Consider the following 18,836-nt stretch of genomic DNA (forward strand, 5'->3'; position numbering starts at 1 on the left):
TTCCACTATCTCATGGGACCTAATCCCAAACTCAACCCCCATCAACAGGAAGCAATTGTCAGACCTCATAAACATCCTGGCCCAAAGCAAATTCTTCCAGATGTCTCTGCCAGGTACTTGCTGGAATTATCTGTAGTTTAGACAACTTTAAACCTCCTCATATACCTGCTAAGCAGCAACCATACCATCCTCAGATATAATGTCCACAAAACTATTCACCTGCCTCCATAAAGACAACTGATACGCAGCCATAATTGCCAAATAACTGCCAATTCTCAGATTCAGCACAGCAGATGTATACACCTTCCATCCTAGGGCATCCAACTTTTTGTCCTCCTTGTCTACAAGTGCTGCATGATGCTGACCCCTCACTCTCAACTGCATCTCCTCAGTCACACAAGTGAGGAGGATGGATGGATAGCAACAAATCCACAGTTATCAGCCTTTATCGCATATAAATGCTCTTAACTTTTCTGATACTGCTGGCATCGGAATTGGACGCATGTCCTGCAACATCTCCACAAAGCTTTCCAACACTGGAAAAGCCACCACCCCTGGTGATTCTGAATAAAGGTGACACAAAAAATTGTCCTTTGGTTTATGAGTGGCAGTGGAGACATCTATTTCTAACACTCTAACCACCTTCAGCATTTGCTCTCCATACAACCATAACTCTTCTGATAGGGAAGTCTGAGAAATCTCCACCACCAGTGTGACAACCCCACACTGGAACTGACCACCTCGAAGGGGCTGATGGCAACCTTGCCCTTTCACTGCTAACTGTTGGGAGTCCCCGGGTCAACAGACAATGAAGTTTTCTACCAAAGAGCAGCCTTCAATTTTGATGCTCAGTAATTACGAGCCTTTGGGGTACACGGCTGGCATATTCTACATGCACCAACACTGTGGCCCTCTCCAAGGTAAATCAGGCACAGACTGCGCTCATCTTTTCTAGTCATCTTGGTGCCACATTGCACACACTTTTAAAATAAACTCCTCTGTGCCATAATGCCAATCCACCATTGGCTAACTCAGAATTGGGAACTCAGACAAATGCCTTCCTGCACCCTTAGTTCTACAGAAAACTCACAGTGAAGCTCACTCACAACTGATCTTCATCACAGCGAAAAAGGAACTGAGGGGGAGAGTACTTTGTCGTTGGGCATGTGACCACTGCTGGGAAAGTGGTCACAAGGCTGGTTTAGCGGCAAGAGCATGCTCTATGTAGGAATCTTTAGACTGGTTCATTGCTGGCCTGCGCAGATGCAGTCCCAAAGCAAGTATGCACAGAAGACTGAAATACAACTAAAGAGATCCAGGACATACAGAAGGTAGCTGTGCCATCATTAGAGTGGTGAAGTCAGACTTGCCTATTGACTCTCTGCTGCATGAAAATTTAGGTATGTGGCTCTTAGGAGACTGAACCAGTTCTATTCCCTCTTGCTCTTCCTCTTAACAGAGGAAAAACAAGGCTTTGCTTGGACAACTACATCACAGAACTGAACAACTGTGCTCCTAGATGAAGTGAGGCTGAATAATGAAATATTTTAGGAGGAACAACCTTGAAACTCACTTCCCAGCTTCTCCTCCTGTAACCCATGACTTACCATTATATTTTTTGGTTCATTTGTTTATCTCAGTGGCCTCAGTCTCAAACAAATCAAAAATTAACTTTCATTTACCATACCTATCTGACTGTGTGGGTGCATCATATTATAAGTACAGAATAATAACAACCGACTAATAATAACCTCATTTGCTGCAAGGACTAACCTCAAAAATGACTCTCTGCTATGGCTAGGGGATTTTGAAGTGTCTCAAAGTTCCTGTTACCAAAGTGCTAGGCAAGGGAGAAAACATGATGCTTAGGAAACAGAAAATGTGCATCTACGGCTGTACTTTGAAGATAGATAATTCATATACCTTCTTGGAAGAATGTCACCCCACCCCTTCTGAAGCAGTGGGACCTGGAATCGTGAGTAGCACGCTTCACAGAAGCTCCTGATTCCCCTTTTTAAGAAAAAACTTTTAAACTGACAAGATTGTGTTTTAACTTACAACAGAATTTGATAACTACAATGACTTATTTTAACCCTGAAGTTTACTGGAATTTTTAATTAATTGTCTTAATCATCCAAGAGACTTTCCGTAACTAAGATAACAAGAACACCTGCTGCTAACAGCTATAGTAGCTACTAAACTCAGCCAATTTTTTTCCAATTTTACTGCTGTTAAGTCTTTTGAATGACCTTGGGGAATTTAAAATAATAATGGGAGCCAAGAAGCACAGACACTCCTCAAACTCTCCTCTTCCTCCAAGCCAGAAAGCAAGCAGACAGACAAGGATTAATAAACACTGGTTTGATAAATCCCCTGTAGAGGGACTGCTTGAAAATATTCCTTTAACCATTAGGTATGAACCTCTGGAATTATTAGGACAAGATAAAATTGGAAATGTTGCTGTGAGCAAAAGGAATTCAGCCAGTAACAATAATGCTGTGAAGACTGTTATAAACTGTCACTCTACACTGCTTGCAACACAGGAAAATAGTTGGGTGGATAACGAACCACTCCTAATTAACTTATTAAATAATGATGAGGAACATAAGGCCAGAAAGTTACCTGTCCCGTTGGACCTCATGGCAGAGGAAGCACTGCTTTTCTCGAGGTCAATGAGCCTTATATTAAAAAACATAGCCAACATCGCACAAATTGACTAACTTGAAATCCACTCTGTCTAATCAGCTTGTCTTAAAGGAGAATCACCCTTACCACAAAATTTTAATTCAAGAGTCTTGGTGTCCTTAGCAGATTTTTTTTTCCAGGTTACAAAACATACTGCCTCCCTGCTACAAGGGTGGGGCGGTGTTCAGGTGGCTTAATTACTTTAATCTCCTTAAAGGTGAAATCTAGGGCTCTGGAAAGATGCCCTTCCTCAAGCAACATGGATAAAGATAGGGGACTGATCTTTTGTTATATGTCCCCAATTCACCAAAAAGTAAAATTAGGGAACATATGGAGTAGGTTAATTTCTTACATGCAAAAATTAGAAAGCCAGTTTCCAACAATTGATTTGATAATAGCAGGACATACAAATGCCAGAATTGGCAGAGATTATTTCATCTCCTTCTGAAAGAAAGGTTTGAACAAGAGGATATCCAGCTGCTATATATCCCTTATTTAAGAAATTCGAGAGATAAAATCACAAACACAGCAGGTGTTCATTTGACCAAACTGGGATTAGAGTTAAATAAATTTTGCTAACGCAAGCAGGACATACAAATAGCAGGACATACAAATAGCAGGACATCCAAATGCCAGAATTGGCAGAGATTGTTTCATCTCCTTCTGAAAGAAAGGTTTGAACAAGAGGATATCCAGCTGCTATATATCCCTTATTTAAGAAATTCGAGAGATAAAATCACAAACACAGCAGGTATTCATTTGACCAAACTGGGATTAGAGTTAAATAAATTTTGCTAACGCAAGCGAATTTACATTTGTATCACAACATAGGAGAAGCTAATTGATTACGTACTGATTTCTCCAGATTTGCTTCATCTTGTAGAAGATTTTGCGGTCGATAGTAATTTTCTCAGCAATCACCTTCCTATTGTCATGACATTCAACTATCAACTTCCATTTATTGAAAATACTATCCAAGAGCAGGATCACTTTAAGAGAATTAGATGGACAGCAGAAATAGAATAGGATATGGCTGCATTTCTGAAGTCACCAAATGTTGAGGAAAACAAACTTAAGATTATGGTAGCAAACTCTGCATGGGAAGGAATCAATATGTATGAGAAATTACAGCTAATTACTCAAATTTAGCAGGCTCTGCGGTATCTGATGTAAAAAAACTTTAACAAGCCCCAAAATTGGTTTGACATGGAATGTGTGGATATTAACAAACAAATCAGAGTATTTTTTGAGTGTGGGGGGAGGACCAGAGGTCTCCTAAGCGAAGGGGAAATTATTGGAAATCTCCCCCTTCTTTGCACCCAACACAAATTCTAGGCGAGACCTAAACCACTTCACTTTTTAGGAACATCAGCGCTGGTCTCCTTTTGAGTAGCCGACTATTTGACAATTGCTACTTCCTCAATAGAGGCAGTAAAAAAACCAATTCTTTATAGCAAAGCTCAGAAACAGATTTTCTTTATATACAAGAACGATGTATTTACACCAATCAATTGCAAAATATTTACATACAAGAGGTGTTTCCATAGTAATCACTGTATAAATTAAAATAATAAATAACAGGTCCCATTCTTAAGGCACACAACCTTCTTCTGTAGACTGTACAGGACTGACATGCTTCCCTACGCTTTTACCAGATTTCCAGAATGGCTACAACACCCCTGAGGAACAGCCTTTGGTGGGCAACAATACAGACATCAAATCACTTATAAAATAATTTTCTTGCTTTCCTTTTTCCACATCACACATCCATCAAGATACAAGGAACTTTGTGTAAACAGTCCTTCAATTATCACTCATACTATATTAATTTTTAAACAATGCTCAAACATTTCAGTATGATACAGATGGTCAGTTTTTCAAGATACTGGCACAATGCCTCTTTACAGTTCCTGTCAGAGATGCAAGAGCTAGTGGCATTTTTACTTCTTAAGCATCCACAGACTAGCAAGGTGAAAATACTCACTAGAATGGAACATAAGTAACTTTGGCTGCAATCCTAAGCAGTCTTACTTGGGAGGAAGCACCAACTAATTCAGTGGAAAATACTTCCAACTATAAACATGCATATGACTGCATGGCACATTTATGTACGTGTCTTATAGCTGCACTGAATTGAAAGTGGATATTTTGGGCACCAAAGAACCATTTCAGATGTAAGACACACACACACACTCACACTAGATCATGCTATTCTTTCCAAAGTTGTTTAGGATTATACTTTCTTGGATAAATTTATTTTACTTACAAAGAATACACCTCCAATGAATGAAATGGACCCAACAAAAGATATTGGCAGGTAATATTCCAATGTAGTGCCATGCAAAAAAGGGCACAAGACATTCAAAATTGAATTATTTTCCCCCAAGAACAACACTGTTCTTTTCCCAACTCAAATATTACAAAGGCATAAAATGACTGGTGTCCAGGAAGCAGGGCCGCTTAATGCATTAGATTCCATCTTTTATAAAAATCATAAAAGATATGCTTGAAATTCTACAGTCCCCAAGGTACAATGTCTAGCTTGCTATGGACAAGCCTTTGTCAACCATTGTTTTAATGACCTTTACTTAGCAGCAGACATTTTTCAGTGATATTACTAGATATCAGAGACATGACTCCAATGGCAGCTAGATGCTCACTTTGCTACAATGTTGTATTGACATCTTTTTACAATATATGTCGTGTGCAGAGGCTTTTTAGGTTGTGCCTTAGGCCTAAATCAGCTTGTTATGAATCCAAAGGTGTTCAGTTTAAAATCACAATCTCCTATGCATTTGAGTTGGAGGAGTATAGCTAAACTACTCCTTCTTAGGGCAAGACCAATCATGAAAAAAAATTATATTCCACACAAGATTTTTGGAGATGCACAAGAGCAAGCCTTGCAGTATTTACACAATTAAAGGATTAGGAATATCTCCCCCCACACAATATCTTTCTCCAAAGTTATTACACAGTGATTCTTTTCCCTGAGGTGTTTACCAGGAAATAGGAGAGGCTGCTTTATGGTTTTCACCAATTATAAAGTGCAGGAATAATATTTGCTATCTTCTATTTAATGATGGCTTATGGTCAAGTCTTGCACAGATCTTTATTAACATCCTAATAAATGAACATATGATGGGTAAGCAACCTAGTTCAATAACATGTACCCTGAAATATGCAATCCTCCACTGTGTGCAGGGAATCCCAAAAAACAACAGAAATCTGTACCTTTAAGGCTAAATATATCTGCACACAGTGATAACGGCACAGAGCCAGAGATGCTGGGCTAAGATTTAAGGAGTTTTTCTGATCTATACATTAAAAATGTATATTACAGATTCAACTATGGCTTTTCATAAATAAGACCATGTCATCTTCTATTGTAAAAGAAGAAGGAAACAATACTAGACTCAATTCTAAAGGGTAATTTTCAACCAGAACAAATATTGAAGAATTCAGAAAATTTACACAAATAAGGAATTTGGCCAAGGTTCTCTTAAAACAGAGAAAAAAGTGCGTATGTCTCCAGCAATGATGCTCTGGCTTCATAAAATTTGGGAAACGGCCACTGAAAGAAAATAAGTATTTATACCCTGCCAAACCTATGCACAGAAAGATCCAAGCTCCAACAGTAGATTCTCTTCCAGAAGTGTTTTTAGAAATGCCAATGTTATTCACCTTTTTTCTTTTACTTGTTAGAATCAGAGTCTATGCATTGAAAAACCCAAATGTCAACGGGAATCAGAAAATTCTTCTACCCTGGATGCACTTCTGGCAGGTTTCAATATTTTAGGCACTTGATGTTCTAAGCATTTGGTGCAAGCCCTCAGAATAACATGTAGTCCCATTCCTCTACCATCTACCACCATTACAAACAAGAAGATGACACAGTTTTAGACTTAGTGACGGACTCATATCCTTGGAGAGGGGGAAAAAGATTCCTCAATTAAATCTCTGACTCACAGAAAAGGTGCTAATGGAAAAGAATCAGTTTCTAATGTCAATCACGTTGGGCTTCATACAAAGACTGTGTATAAACACAATTTGGTGAATGTAATCCTTTATAATGCTCATGGAGTTTTCTTACAAGCCCCCCTTTTCATCCCAAGAGCCTATTTCTATGGTCTTGTGTCCGTGTGTGTCATAACAGGTGCTTTCATCTCTCTTGGTATTTGGCACAGTACTCAGAATGTAAGATAATTTAAAATATTGGCTTCTGGGATGTTCACCTGGGTACAAAATTGGCTGACCTTCGGGCTGTTTTTATTGGGACGGGCTGGAAGGAGTATAGCATGCATGGCGTGTCCCCATTCCAGTGTAAAGGTAGGGACGTGGTGGCTGATGATGGCGAAGTAACACTGGCTTTGGAATGCAAGGTGCCACTTGATTGGATAGTGGTGTACCTCACAACGGAAAGGTAGCACCATGATGTTAGATACGAGCTCTGAACACTGGTGTTTGGCTGGTCCATACAAACAATTCTAAGAAAATCTGCTTTTTGAAGTGTTCGTTTTGCAGACGTCAGCGGGAGTGGTAGATGCAGGCTCTGAAAGCAGAAGTCAAGCCTCGCCGACAGGAATACTCCTGCTCAGTTCCTTGATCCCATGCAATATCCTCTTCATATGGCCCACTTTGGTCACCCCGAGATCCTGAAAAATAACATGAAAAATAATCTGAGGCCAGCTTATCAACTGTAGACTGCTTAGCTCAGTTATCAGAACACACACACAAAATGGAACTGAGAAAAATGGAAATGTGACAAACAGAACACTTCTGAAGTAAAGCCCTAAAGTTGCAGAACTTGAAAAAGTAATATATCATTAGGTTCAAATCCATAAGTAGGCTTTCAATGCAAACAAATAGAAATTCAGTCCCAGCTATCAGCCAGGAAGATTTGTAGAGAGCTGAGGAACCAAGGTGATCCAGAAAAATGATAAATTAAGCACCACCAAACAACAACAACCCTGTTCAGTTTCTCATGTATCAAACAAATAACTCAAACATTCAACTTGAAGACACTTGCAAAATCAGGAAAAAATCATTCAATTTACACATACAGTTCTCATTTCACACCAATACAGAATCTCATTAAGCTTCTGTAACACAGACTGCACTATAGTGATGACAGTGCCAGACAAAAGCTCACAAGAGAACATATTCAAACTAGTCATTCAACTAGCTCAGCACTCTGATTGGCAGCAGTTCTCCTGAATTCTAAGTACCCCCATATTTTCTGACTGCCAGCAGTTCTCCTGAATTCCAAGCACCCCAACTCTAAGTCCAGATATTTTTAACTGGAGAGACCTAGGATTAAATCTGGGATCTTTTACATATTTTATTGGATCCAGTTTTGTATTCCTCAAAGCAGCATCTGTACTTCCTGCTGTCAATTCTTGATCAAGCCAGAACCTACTACCCAACCTGTTCCTAAAGTCACCAGAAACCTGGAACAATGACCACACTGGAAATTGTACAGAACTTTGCTGCAATCTTGTAACTGATATAGGTTGGCTGAGCAACTGCACACAGTCTCCAATAAATTGTCTTATAATTTGTACAGGCAAAATCAAAGTTAGAATACCGGCTGGCTGCAGTATCCCATATTTCTGCAATTATCTGCCTTACTATAATACAGTTACTTACTCAATTCCTTTAACAGAAGTTTCTACTTTATGAAAAGTGACTGAACTTTTAAGAAACAGCATTAAGAAGTTAAAAACATTCTAGAAGATAGTAGTGAATCACAGTGATCTACAATCTGAGTGGTGACTTTTAAAAGATTTGTGTGCCTTGTCTCTAACCTGACTCAGTTAATTCATACCTGTAAAATACTCTATTACTCTGTCTAAAGCCACCTAGAACGGAGAGTATGCAGACCAGCTCCAAGCTTAGTCAGCACAAATGGCCATGCAAATGTAGATGGCTACTCTTGATGAGTTGCTCATGAAAGTACCTTGAGGTCTCTCCGTTCGAGATGCAGGAGCTCAGAGCCCCGGATGTCATGCCGGATGAAGATATCCTTATACTCACAAAGACTCAGATGCTCAAGCCAGGCCGCAACCTCCTCCGTTCCCCAGAGGTGAACTGTCAGAGATGGAAAAGCAGGAGTGTGTTGAGTACCCCAAAGCCCAGAGGAAAGGCACTGAAAAAGGTGATTGCCAGCAAAAGCCAAAGCAGCATGTGAAGAGAACTGAAAACAACACCTTCACCTCACAGCAGAAAAAATGACAAGTGGTGCAAACATTTTTTTTCCAAAGAAACAGAACAGAAGCAGAAAACATGTGCTCTTAAAAAGAGACCAGGTGCACTGGAAGCTGGTTTTTTTAACCCATGATCAAATACAACACTGCTGAGTTAGCCTGGACCACTGGGTGCTTTCGACGGAATCCAAGAAGTAATTTTAATGTTATATATGCAAGAACAAAGTAGAAACACTCAAAATTATCAGACAATCCAGCCAAGATGGATTTCTGTCTTCATGCTACTCTATCACAGGATAACTCTCATGGGAACAGTGCAAATTCCAATTTTTTTTAAAAAAAACTTGTGCTCTGTATTTATGTTTAAGGTAATACATGAACACATCCCTTGGAATCTCTACACAGAGTGAGACTGGGAGCAAGCCTCAGGTTTGTATAACTTTTCTCTTACTCTTTCCCTTAACACGAAGAGAAAATACCTGGAAATAAATCAGAATTACAAAGTCAGGAATACTCAATTTTTCAGTAAATGTGGTAACCCAGCTATAATCTGTTACATGCAATGAAAAAAACCTGGGGGAAAGTACATAAATATCAAACCTTTCCAATCTCACTGTGTGAAAAGGATCCAAAGAAAAACAAACTGAGGGATGGTGTGTTTCTATAAGTAGAGAAAATGGAAGAGTTCATATTCTTTTCTATTCCTTGTATTGTGAACAATACGTTAATGCAAATGTTCTGTGTCAGCAACTGTATTGTTGAAGGGTTTCACGGCTGCAAACGGCTGCAAACAACTGGCTGTTGTGGGTTTTCTGGGCTGCGTGTCCATGGTCTGTCAGTTTTTGCTCCTAGCGTTTCACCCTCATCTATAGGTAGCATCTTCAGAGGCATGTCATGGTGAGATCCGTGGAGGAGTGTATGTTTTGTCTACTTCACAGGAGTTGGGGTGAGGCACATTTGGAGCAAAACCTACCAGACCATGGCCACAGAGCCCAAAAAACTCACAACAGCCAGTTTGTTTGCATTCATTTTCTGGGCACACAACGTACTCCTCCACTAGAGAAGGAGGACTGGCCATCAACACACACAGCCATGTAGCACCTCTGCTGGTCTCTAAGTAAAAGAAGGCAGAGGCGTAGCTCCAAGGGGATGGGGCGTGCCCCTGTGGGGGCATGGAAGGGGGCGGGGGACAGAGGACGCACCAGTGCACCGGCACTTTCCCTCCTTGCTACGCCTCTGAAAGAAGGCATAATGCACCTTACAGGGCAGAGGAAAAAGAAAGATGTGCCATAAAAATCAGGAGTACAGAGGATGATACCATTAGCACCAAAGAACAAATAGCTCTGTCAGAAGTTGGAGAAAAGTCTTTATAAAATGGAATATAAGCCAACAAATCAACCCAGTTGCAATTAAAGTATCTGGATACTATCTGAATTGTTGATTTCAAGGTCTCATTTGAAGTACCATATTAAGCAACAGAATTAAAGCTCGAGATGCACCAGGGATGATGTAGGATTCACAGATAATTAAACTGATTAATCAGCATGGGAATGAATCAATGAGAGAAAACCATTAACCAAATCAGGGAGCATTGGAAGTGGGAGAGCTGGAGTTATGTGGCTGGGGCCTGCAGTTCCTCTGATTTCTAAACATCTTTCAGACCTCAAGTGACATGTCCCTGAAAATCACTGAAGGCTTTCTTTAAGATGCAATCAGTTTTTATATTTGGGAAGAGTCACTCAGTATATCACTATTGTACAGCTTCAGAAGACATCCCAGAAAATATTATTCTGCTATGGGAATGTCCATTTCCTGTAAACACAAATGAAAAGGGCAAACTCAGAAGAAGAATGAGGAAGGAAGGAAGATGAGGAGAGGAGAGGCATTTTTGTGCAAAAGGTGGCACACATGTCCACATGTATGTATGAATAGGAAAGGAGGGTAAAGGAGAATATGCAGGCAGATGGTACCCGGCAATCCCAGACTACTATGAGTCTCCTTGTTTTTGTTGTTCTTTTCCTTTTTAAACTTTGTCACCAGACGAAATTTGCCACTCCGACTACGTTTTGAATAGTCCAACATCTGGTTCTGCAGAAAAAAAAATGTTCAGGGATCACAATTCAAGTAATCTGTAGATCACCAGCCAACACAATATGTCAATAATAAGAAATAAATTATAGACAAGGATTTCAGTGGAGAGATGACAAATTGCCATATTACTAAACAATTCATGGCAGTACCATATACTTAATTTCATTCAAGTTCGCGTAGGGACTTCTGTCAGAGTAAAGTGTCACAACTGATCTCTTTCACCTCATTCAGCTACGGTATCACAATAACAGCAAGTGATACAAGGCTGCAAGGACGTAGGTAAGGGGGGGGGGGTTCTCGGGTTCAGACCCCCCCAATGCATGTCCGAAGCTCCACCCCCGTTTGTGGGTTTTTGTATTTTAAAGAGTTTTTTGTTTTTGGCCTGCAGGGGGTGCAGTTTTTAGGCTAGCGGCACCAAAATTTCAGGCTATCGTCAGGTAACACTCCTGATGATACCAGCCAAGTTTGGTTAAGTTTGGTTAAGGGAGTCCAAAGTTATGGACCCCCAAAACAGGCGCCCCATCCCCCATTGTTTCCAATGGGAGCTAATGGAAGATGGGTCTACCCATTTGAGGGTCCATATCTTTGGACCCCCTGAATCAAACTTCACCAAACCTAGGTGGTATCATCAGGATAGTCTGCTGCAGATTCCACCCCGGTTTGGTGAGGGTTGGTCCAGGGGGTACAAAGTTATGGACTCTCAAAGCTGGTGCCTCCATCCCCCATTGTTGCCAATTGAAGCTGAGAGTCCATAATTTTGGACCCTCTGAACCAAACTTCACCAAACCTGGGTTGTATCATCAGGAGAGTCTCCCAAAGATACCCTGAAAGTTTGGTGCTGCTAGCTTAACAATTGTACCCCTGACAGCAGGCACCCCCCAAATTTTCCCAGATTCTCTTTTTAAATCCACCCCCTTCGGCATGGATTAAAAGGGAGAATCTTAGGTCCCCAGTTTAAACATTGAAAGTGATGTTGTTTCAGGGTGGGGGATAATCCACCCCAAAACAGCATCACTTTCAATATTGTTTTATCTGGGGACCTCAGATTCTCCCTTTAAGGTGGATTTAAAAGGAGAATCTGGGTTCCCTAATTTAAACACCATTGAAAGTGATGCTGTTTGGGAGTGGATTCCAGCATCACAGCAGTTGCCCATGGGTGGGGTGTGTGTGCGCAAACCTAACATTTTGCACTGAGCTCCATTTTCCCTAGCTACCCCTCTGCAGGCTGCCAGCTGGGAGCCCAACTGGTGGGGGAGGCAGGGCGTGTGGGTCACGGGAGTCTTCCATCCCTTGCCTCGGAGAGCTGCTTTTATAAGAGGGTGGGGGTGGGGCTTGGGGAGGCGTAACCACGCCCCCCAGAGGCAGGTGGGGGCGTGGCCTCGCCCCTGAACCCCCCCATAAAAAATCTATACCTACGTCACTGCAAGGCTGTCTGCTCTTCTCCTGATAAGTTACCTCTTCATCACTGGGCTCCATGAACTGCCACAGCCAAGGAATATCTGCTAACTTCCTCATATGAAAATCCATTTCTGTCAGGGCTGCTAGAAGCTGTTCTTTCTGTGGAAGATCCAGCTGCTGCATCAGAGATGGAAACACACAAGCACAGTTTACAGCTGCATAGCAGAAAACAGAATTGCCTAATCAAAGTCAAAGGACCTTTATTGGCATGCACATAGCAAAACAAAGAAATTTAGAATAAATGGAATAAAATACATAAATGAGATAAATTATTAAAAATGAAGACGAAATGGGGATGTATAAATGTCCAATAACATGTAGCCTTAGATCACATTACTTAAGTTCAGTTGGAAATTGTACAGAAATAATTTCATGGTTCCGGATCCTATGAGATATCACTAAAAACTCAGCTACATCAGGTGTTATCTGAGGATGTTATCATCCGATAGATATCTAATTTTCCCTGCGCCAGAGGTCAAGAAATCTTCTTTTAAGTGTGGATTTATCAGTTTATTTCTTTGCTGGAAGTAGGCTGGACTATTGTAACTCTCTATACTAGTCTTCTGTTGTCCCTGATCAGTGCCGTACCTAGGCAAACTGGAGCCCTGGGCAAAACCTGAGTTTGATGCCCCCCCCCACACATGGGCGGCCACCCTCTCCCACCGTGACCAAACAATGATTTTTTCCACCAGGTCATATCAAAGTCACCATCACATTATAGAACACGGTCCAACTCACAAATCTGAACACAGCAATGGGCCATGCCACACAGCAGAAATATTTTTTTGAAAACATTTTCAAAATGCTTTCAAAATGTTTTATTACTGCTATGAAAACATTTAATGGTGTTGTATCCAGTCCCCCCAATTAAGGGAAGCATCACTTTCAATGTTATTTAAACTGGGGACCCCAGATTCTCCCTTTAAAGTGGATTTAAAAGGAGAATCTGGGCTCCCTAGTTTAAACAAGTGATGCTGGAATCCACTCCCAAACAGCATTGTTTTCAATGGTGTTTAAACTAGGAAGCCCAGATTCTCCTTTTAAATCCACCTGAAAGGGAGAATCTGGGGTCTCCAGTTTTAAACAACATTGAAAGTGATGCTGTTTGGGGTGAAACAGGATCACTTTCAATAATGCTGGTGCTGGTGCTGGTGCTGCTGCTCCCCCCCCCCTCCTCCTCCTCCTCACGTTATGGACCCTCAAAAGTGTAGTCCCCATCTCCCATTAGCTCCCATTGGAAACAATGGGGGATGGGGGCACTCCCTTTGGGAGCCCATAACTTTGGACTCCATAAACCAAACCTCACCAAACCTGGGTGATATATTCAGGAGAGTCTCCCGAAAAATCCCTGAAATTTGGGTGCTGCTAGCCTAAACACTGCGCCCTCTGCAGGCCAAAAAGGGGAAAACACTGAAAATACAAAAAATCCCACAAACGAACATGCAGTTTTTGCGCCCCCCACAAGGGGGTGCCCTGGGCAACTGCCTACTTTGCCCAATGGGAGGGATGCCTCTGTTCCTGATCCAGCATTTGAAACTGGTGCAGTGCGGCTCCTGTCTGGTGTTTTGCAGCAGGACCATATCACCCCGGTGCTCTGCGAGTTACACTGGCTGCCAGTGATGTTCCAAATCAGGTTCAAGGTGTTGGTTTTAACCTCTAAGGCATAGGTGTCAAACTCACGGCCCTACAGATGTTATGGACTACAGTTTCCATCATCCCCTGCCAGCATGATGATTGCAGGGGATCATGGGAACTCTAGTCCATAACATCTAGAGGGCCGCGAGTTTGACACCTGTGCTTTAAGGCCATTCGCAGGCTGGGACCCTCTTATCTTAGGGACCAGATCAGCGGAGGCAAATCTACTGGTGACCGCTGGCCCCCCTGTGGTGTGACTGGCCTTGACTAGGACCAGGGCTTTTACAGCTCTGGTCCCGGTCTGGTGGAACGCTCTACCAATTTCCATCAGGGACCTGTGGGACTTGAAAGAGTTCCGCAGGGCCTGTAAAACAGAGCTGTTCCACCAGGCCTCCTACATAACATCTCTCTTCAGGAAAGGGGGGTGGGTTGTGATGAATGCAGCCGGCTATAGGATTTTAGTGGAATGTATTTTAATATATTTTATTGTAATGTATTTATTTTAATCTATTGAATGTAAGCCACTTTGAGCCCTATGGGGAAGAGCGGCACATAGGTTTGATGATGATAATAATTTTAAAAAAATCTCTAAACAAAAGTGATTCTCAAATCAAATACATGAGGTAAAAATAAGCAGGAATCTTCTGGTACCATACAGGCTAACAATTTTTATTCTAGCATGACCTGCCATGACAAAGAGCCTACTTCTTAGATCCATAGTGAGATGATCCTCACTATGATGTCATTTTAAATAAGACCTATGAAAGCAGATATAATAGTCATGAAATGAAGGAAATTAAATCTGAATTTTACATAAACACATAAAAAAATACATAGACCACTCATAAGTTACTGTTATCCTCCTTGTCTCCTGGCTGCCACTAACGCCTTTCTTCCTACCTCTCCCCATCCCGCTGCTGCCATGTCCCTGGCTACTGCTGCCACATACGGTAACATTATTTTTCTGGGGCTGCCTTATTACTAATTCAAACTAGACCCTATGGTGAATGTGACTGGCTTAAGACAAAAATGACATGTGAGCCATTGCAGCATAAGTGTCATTTCATTTTTTTTTCTTCCACAAGTTTTAAATTCCCCAAACATTTCTTTTTTCATTTTTCAGATTTTTCTGCAAACCCCAGAACTCCTCTGAATTTGAAGAAAACCTCCCCTTGTTCCACACTCTGAGGCCATTTTCAAAATTAGATATAAAGATAACGTGGACATAAACATTTGCTCATTTTGGACCAAAATTTCCATTACATCTTCTATTAGGGGGTTAGACTATATGAGACAATCCTAGCACTATAATCTTTACAAAATCAGGGTAGATATGCCAGGGTAGATATGTCAGTATGCAGCCATTATGAGAATATTTTTAATATTGCTGCATAATATTTTGAAAGTTTTGGACAAGAAATCTCCCACGTGACTCTATAATGTAAGCAAAGCAACTCATCTTTTATTTAACCAAATGAAATTGTTTTGCCAACTGGCCAATACCTATAGAAATACTGAAATTGGAACATTTTCAATAGGAGCAACATTTTTTTGACAAAATTGTCATATGACTTGCAATTTGACCTAACCTAGAGATTTGTAATTGTGATCAGTTTTGTAAATCAGGTTTTATTTCAGTTCATCATTATTAAATCTGTTCTCTCAAACAAACCACAGTTCTCCTGTTTTTATTTCACTAAACAATCCTGTATGGTTACCAAATCTAGAAATAACTGGAGCTCAAATGTCAAAAGACTGTAAAATGTCAAAAGATCAGCAGGATTTGTCAAGAAGAAGAGAAAATGAAAGATCTCCCAAGAAAGAGTTAGGACCTGTTTACAATGTAAGCTACCATGGCACAAAGCTATATTGTGTTGTTGCCTTTATCTGGTCATCAGGTTCTAAAGCTGTGGCCAAAATATCAGCAGAGCATTTACACAGCCATGAGCTCTTGCCAAAAGCATGGTTCCAAGGCACCCTCAATTACTTCCTTCCTGGACTCACCCAACATATCACGAGAAAAATGTAAAAGAACAACTAATTCTGGGACCCAGGTAGAAGATGGACATGCCCAGTATCAAATAATTTTTGTTCCAGACATAATGAATACTGGAAGCTTGTAGAAGGGCTAAGGGGCAGGTTAGCTTTGGAAAACTGGTAGCAATGACAACAGCTTGCAAGGAATGCAGTCAGATGACAACATATATTTTGGAACCATTACTTTTTTAAAGGAATGTTGCTGCTAGACACTGTCCCTAAAACTATGTGACACGATTTTCAGTGGCACCAACAACGACCCCATAGGCTACAAAAAAGCTGCAGTCCCCTTAAGTATGGTGCAAAAAGTGCCACGTGTGTTTCATGTGAAATTCATATACAAAGAAACATTCCTATGGAGTATATAGTCCAATCAGCACATCCATATATAGACAATCCAAAAAGTCCAAGGACGAGCCCTCTGGTTCTATGCACTTTTGTGGAAACATCAAATCCACTTCCTCAGTGTTGGTTATCGTCTTGTCTGCATTTAATTTGACTCTTAGCCTTGCACTGATGGGACACATTTTGTAAGAATGAATCTGCTATGAACAAGTTTTATATCCGAAGATACTGTGATCCCAGAAAATATATGGTATTTCTTCAGGTCTGATCATACAGCACTATACCCATTGTCAGTTTTATTTATCTTGTGAACCAACAACAAACCCTACAAATTCCCTCTTGGCTGACAGCACAATCCAAACTCTAGGTAAATCAGCTTCAACCCATTATAAACTGGGGTCAATTTCAGGAACAATACTGTAATATTTCGATGCAGAAGTAATAGCACTGCCAAACCTGAGTTGTAGACTTACAGAGGATAATTATCTTCTCAATAAAGAATGAGGATGACAAAAGCAGCAAAAATAATGAGATAATAATGAGGGTTTTTTAAAAAAATTATCCCTTACCAGAGCCATTTTGCCAGCCAGGAGGAGTTCTGTCTCATTATGCAAGGCTTTAACATTATTCATCATTTCCACGACGAGGTTGCAATTTAGGCCCTGTGCAAAGAACACATGTTTAAGGACTGGATTTTACAAGCCAGTCTTTAACAAAATATGCCAGCCAGAGTCCACTCAGTAGGCACATGATGAGCACAGTAAGAGAATCCAGATAATACCTCTGCAGACTTGGATCTGGCATACACTTGGTCCATAGATTTGGAACTAGCATTGACCGAGTGAGCAAGTTCTTGTTCCATGTCCTGGTATGACTGAGCTATTTCTCGAATGCTGTAGGGAAGGGGAGAGGGAAACATATGAGTCTCTTGGATTATTATCTTATTGTGGTGCCCCTTGCTCTGCTTGTGTCCAGAAAACAAAGAAGATGACTCTTTCACCTGTGAATTAGAGCTCCTGCTGCTCGGCAGAACTGATTGATCTGAGTAGACTCTTCTTCAGATATAGTTTCTGGGTGCAGTGAGAAAGAGGGAGGTCTGGGCAGCTCACATTTTTGTTTGTCCTCCCAGGACTTCAGGGTGTTCTCAAATGCCTGAAAGAACAGATCATATTGTTCAGTGCCTTCTGTGACCATTTAAGAGGAGGTGTAGCAATATACCTTGGATACGTGCACAATATATCTTGGATACGTGCCAATATATCTTGGAGTCATGCCTACCTATATCTTGGAGTCATGCCTACCTATTTCAGCAAAGACTATAATGATATTGTACCACTATACTGGATATCCCTTTTGTTAGCTAGTTTCATCATGTAAGAATGCTGCTCTTACCCTATCACGGGTTAATGTCTGTGCTCTGTTTTTATGCACGATCCAAATATATCCTGGTGGTTGGATCCAGGCCTCCCCATCAACTTGCACAGGGACTCCCTCATCTCCCAGGATTGCAATCTTCACTGTCCGGCACTGAAAGAAATTCATCTGTTAAATGCATTTTAAATCATAAGAGAAACATGTTTTGTGTCTGTCAAAACATTTTTTCTTCATCCCACAACAGTTACTTTTCTCAGCCTCTTTTTTTCCTGCAAAAACAGATATCTGACTTTCGCTGCGAGTCAATAGTTAGCCTTCCATCGATTGGTCTTTTTTGCCATCAAGGTTTTTCAAGGCAAGATAAGTTTGGAGGTGGTTTGCCATTGGCTGCCTCTACAACCCTGGAATTCCTTGGAAATCTCCCATCCAAATATCCTCCAGGGTCGAGGCTGAGAGTTTGGCTGGCCCGAGGTCACCCAGCAAACTTCCATTGCACGGGTGGGGATTCGAACCAGAGTCCTACTTCTTGAAACAGGCCACCTTATGCAAAACGGGTAGAAGAATGAAATACCTGAGCAATCCGATGATGCTGAAGGTTAATTACACGCGAGACGGCCATTTGCATACTACCAAACACTGCTACCACTTCAAGAATCTTGTCATCAAAAGATGGAGCTGTAAACGTCTAGAAATATAAAGAAGAGAAAGGAATCCAGCTTCTACTTCAAGGAAGCTGGGTTTTCTATGCAACACAATAATAACAGTCTAAGTGTACAAGATGTCTATACCTTAAAAGAAAAAAAATGGAGGCAGAAATTTGTAGAAGAGCAATGTGTCCATGTTTATGGGCTTAGCCCCTTCCTCACTCATGGTTTTTCCACTCCAAATCACACTTCTGTACCTGTTTTTCTTCCTCATAGTCAGGGGTCGGCAACCTTTACCACCCAAAGAGCCATTTGGACCCGTTTTCCACGGCCCCGAAGATCTACCGAGCCGGAGAGGCGGTTC

General features: G+C 41.1%; 1 protein-coding gene across 1 annotated transcript in view; it reads right to left on the reverse strand.

Annotated features, from left to right (window-relative positions):
* Window positions 1-4,145: 4,145 nt before the first annotated feature.
* Window positions 4,146-18,836, reverse strand: part of DGKD (diacylglycerol kinase delta) — a 93,296-nt gene continuing 78,605 nt past the window's right edge. Inside the window, exons 22-30 of the mRNA XM_048505626.1 lie at window positions 18,400-18,513; window positions 17,847-17,981; window positions 17,455-17,606; window positions 17,236-17,347; window positions 17,024-17,116; window positions 12,435-12,554; window positions 10,859-10,976; window positions 8,642-8,772; window positions 4,146-7,337 (exon numbers count right to left, since the gene is read on the reverse strand). Coding sequence (XP_048361583.1) covers window positions 7,248-7,337; window positions 8,642-8,772; window positions 10,859-10,976; window positions 12,435-12,554; window positions 17,024-17,116; window positions 17,236-17,347; window positions 17,455-17,606; window positions 17,847-17,981; window positions 18,400-18,513 — 1,065 coding nt within the window. The 3' untranslated portion in view covers window positions 4,146-7,247. The remainder of the gene's footprint in view (window positions 7,338-8,641; window positions 8,773-10,858; window positions 10,977-12,434; window positions 12,555-17,023; window positions 17,117-17,235; window positions 17,348-17,454; window positions 17,607-17,846; window positions 17,982-18,399; window positions 18,514-18,836) is intronic.

Source organism: Sphaerodactylus townsendi, linkage group LG08 (assembly GCF_021028975.2).
Source record: "Sphaerodactylus townsendi isolate TG3544 linkage group LG08, MPM_Stown_v2.3, whole genome shotgun sequence".
In the NCBI taxonomy this organism is placed as follows: Eukaryota; Metazoa; Chordata; class Lepidosauria; order Squamata; family Sphaerodactylidae; genus Sphaerodactylus; species Sphaerodactylus townsendi.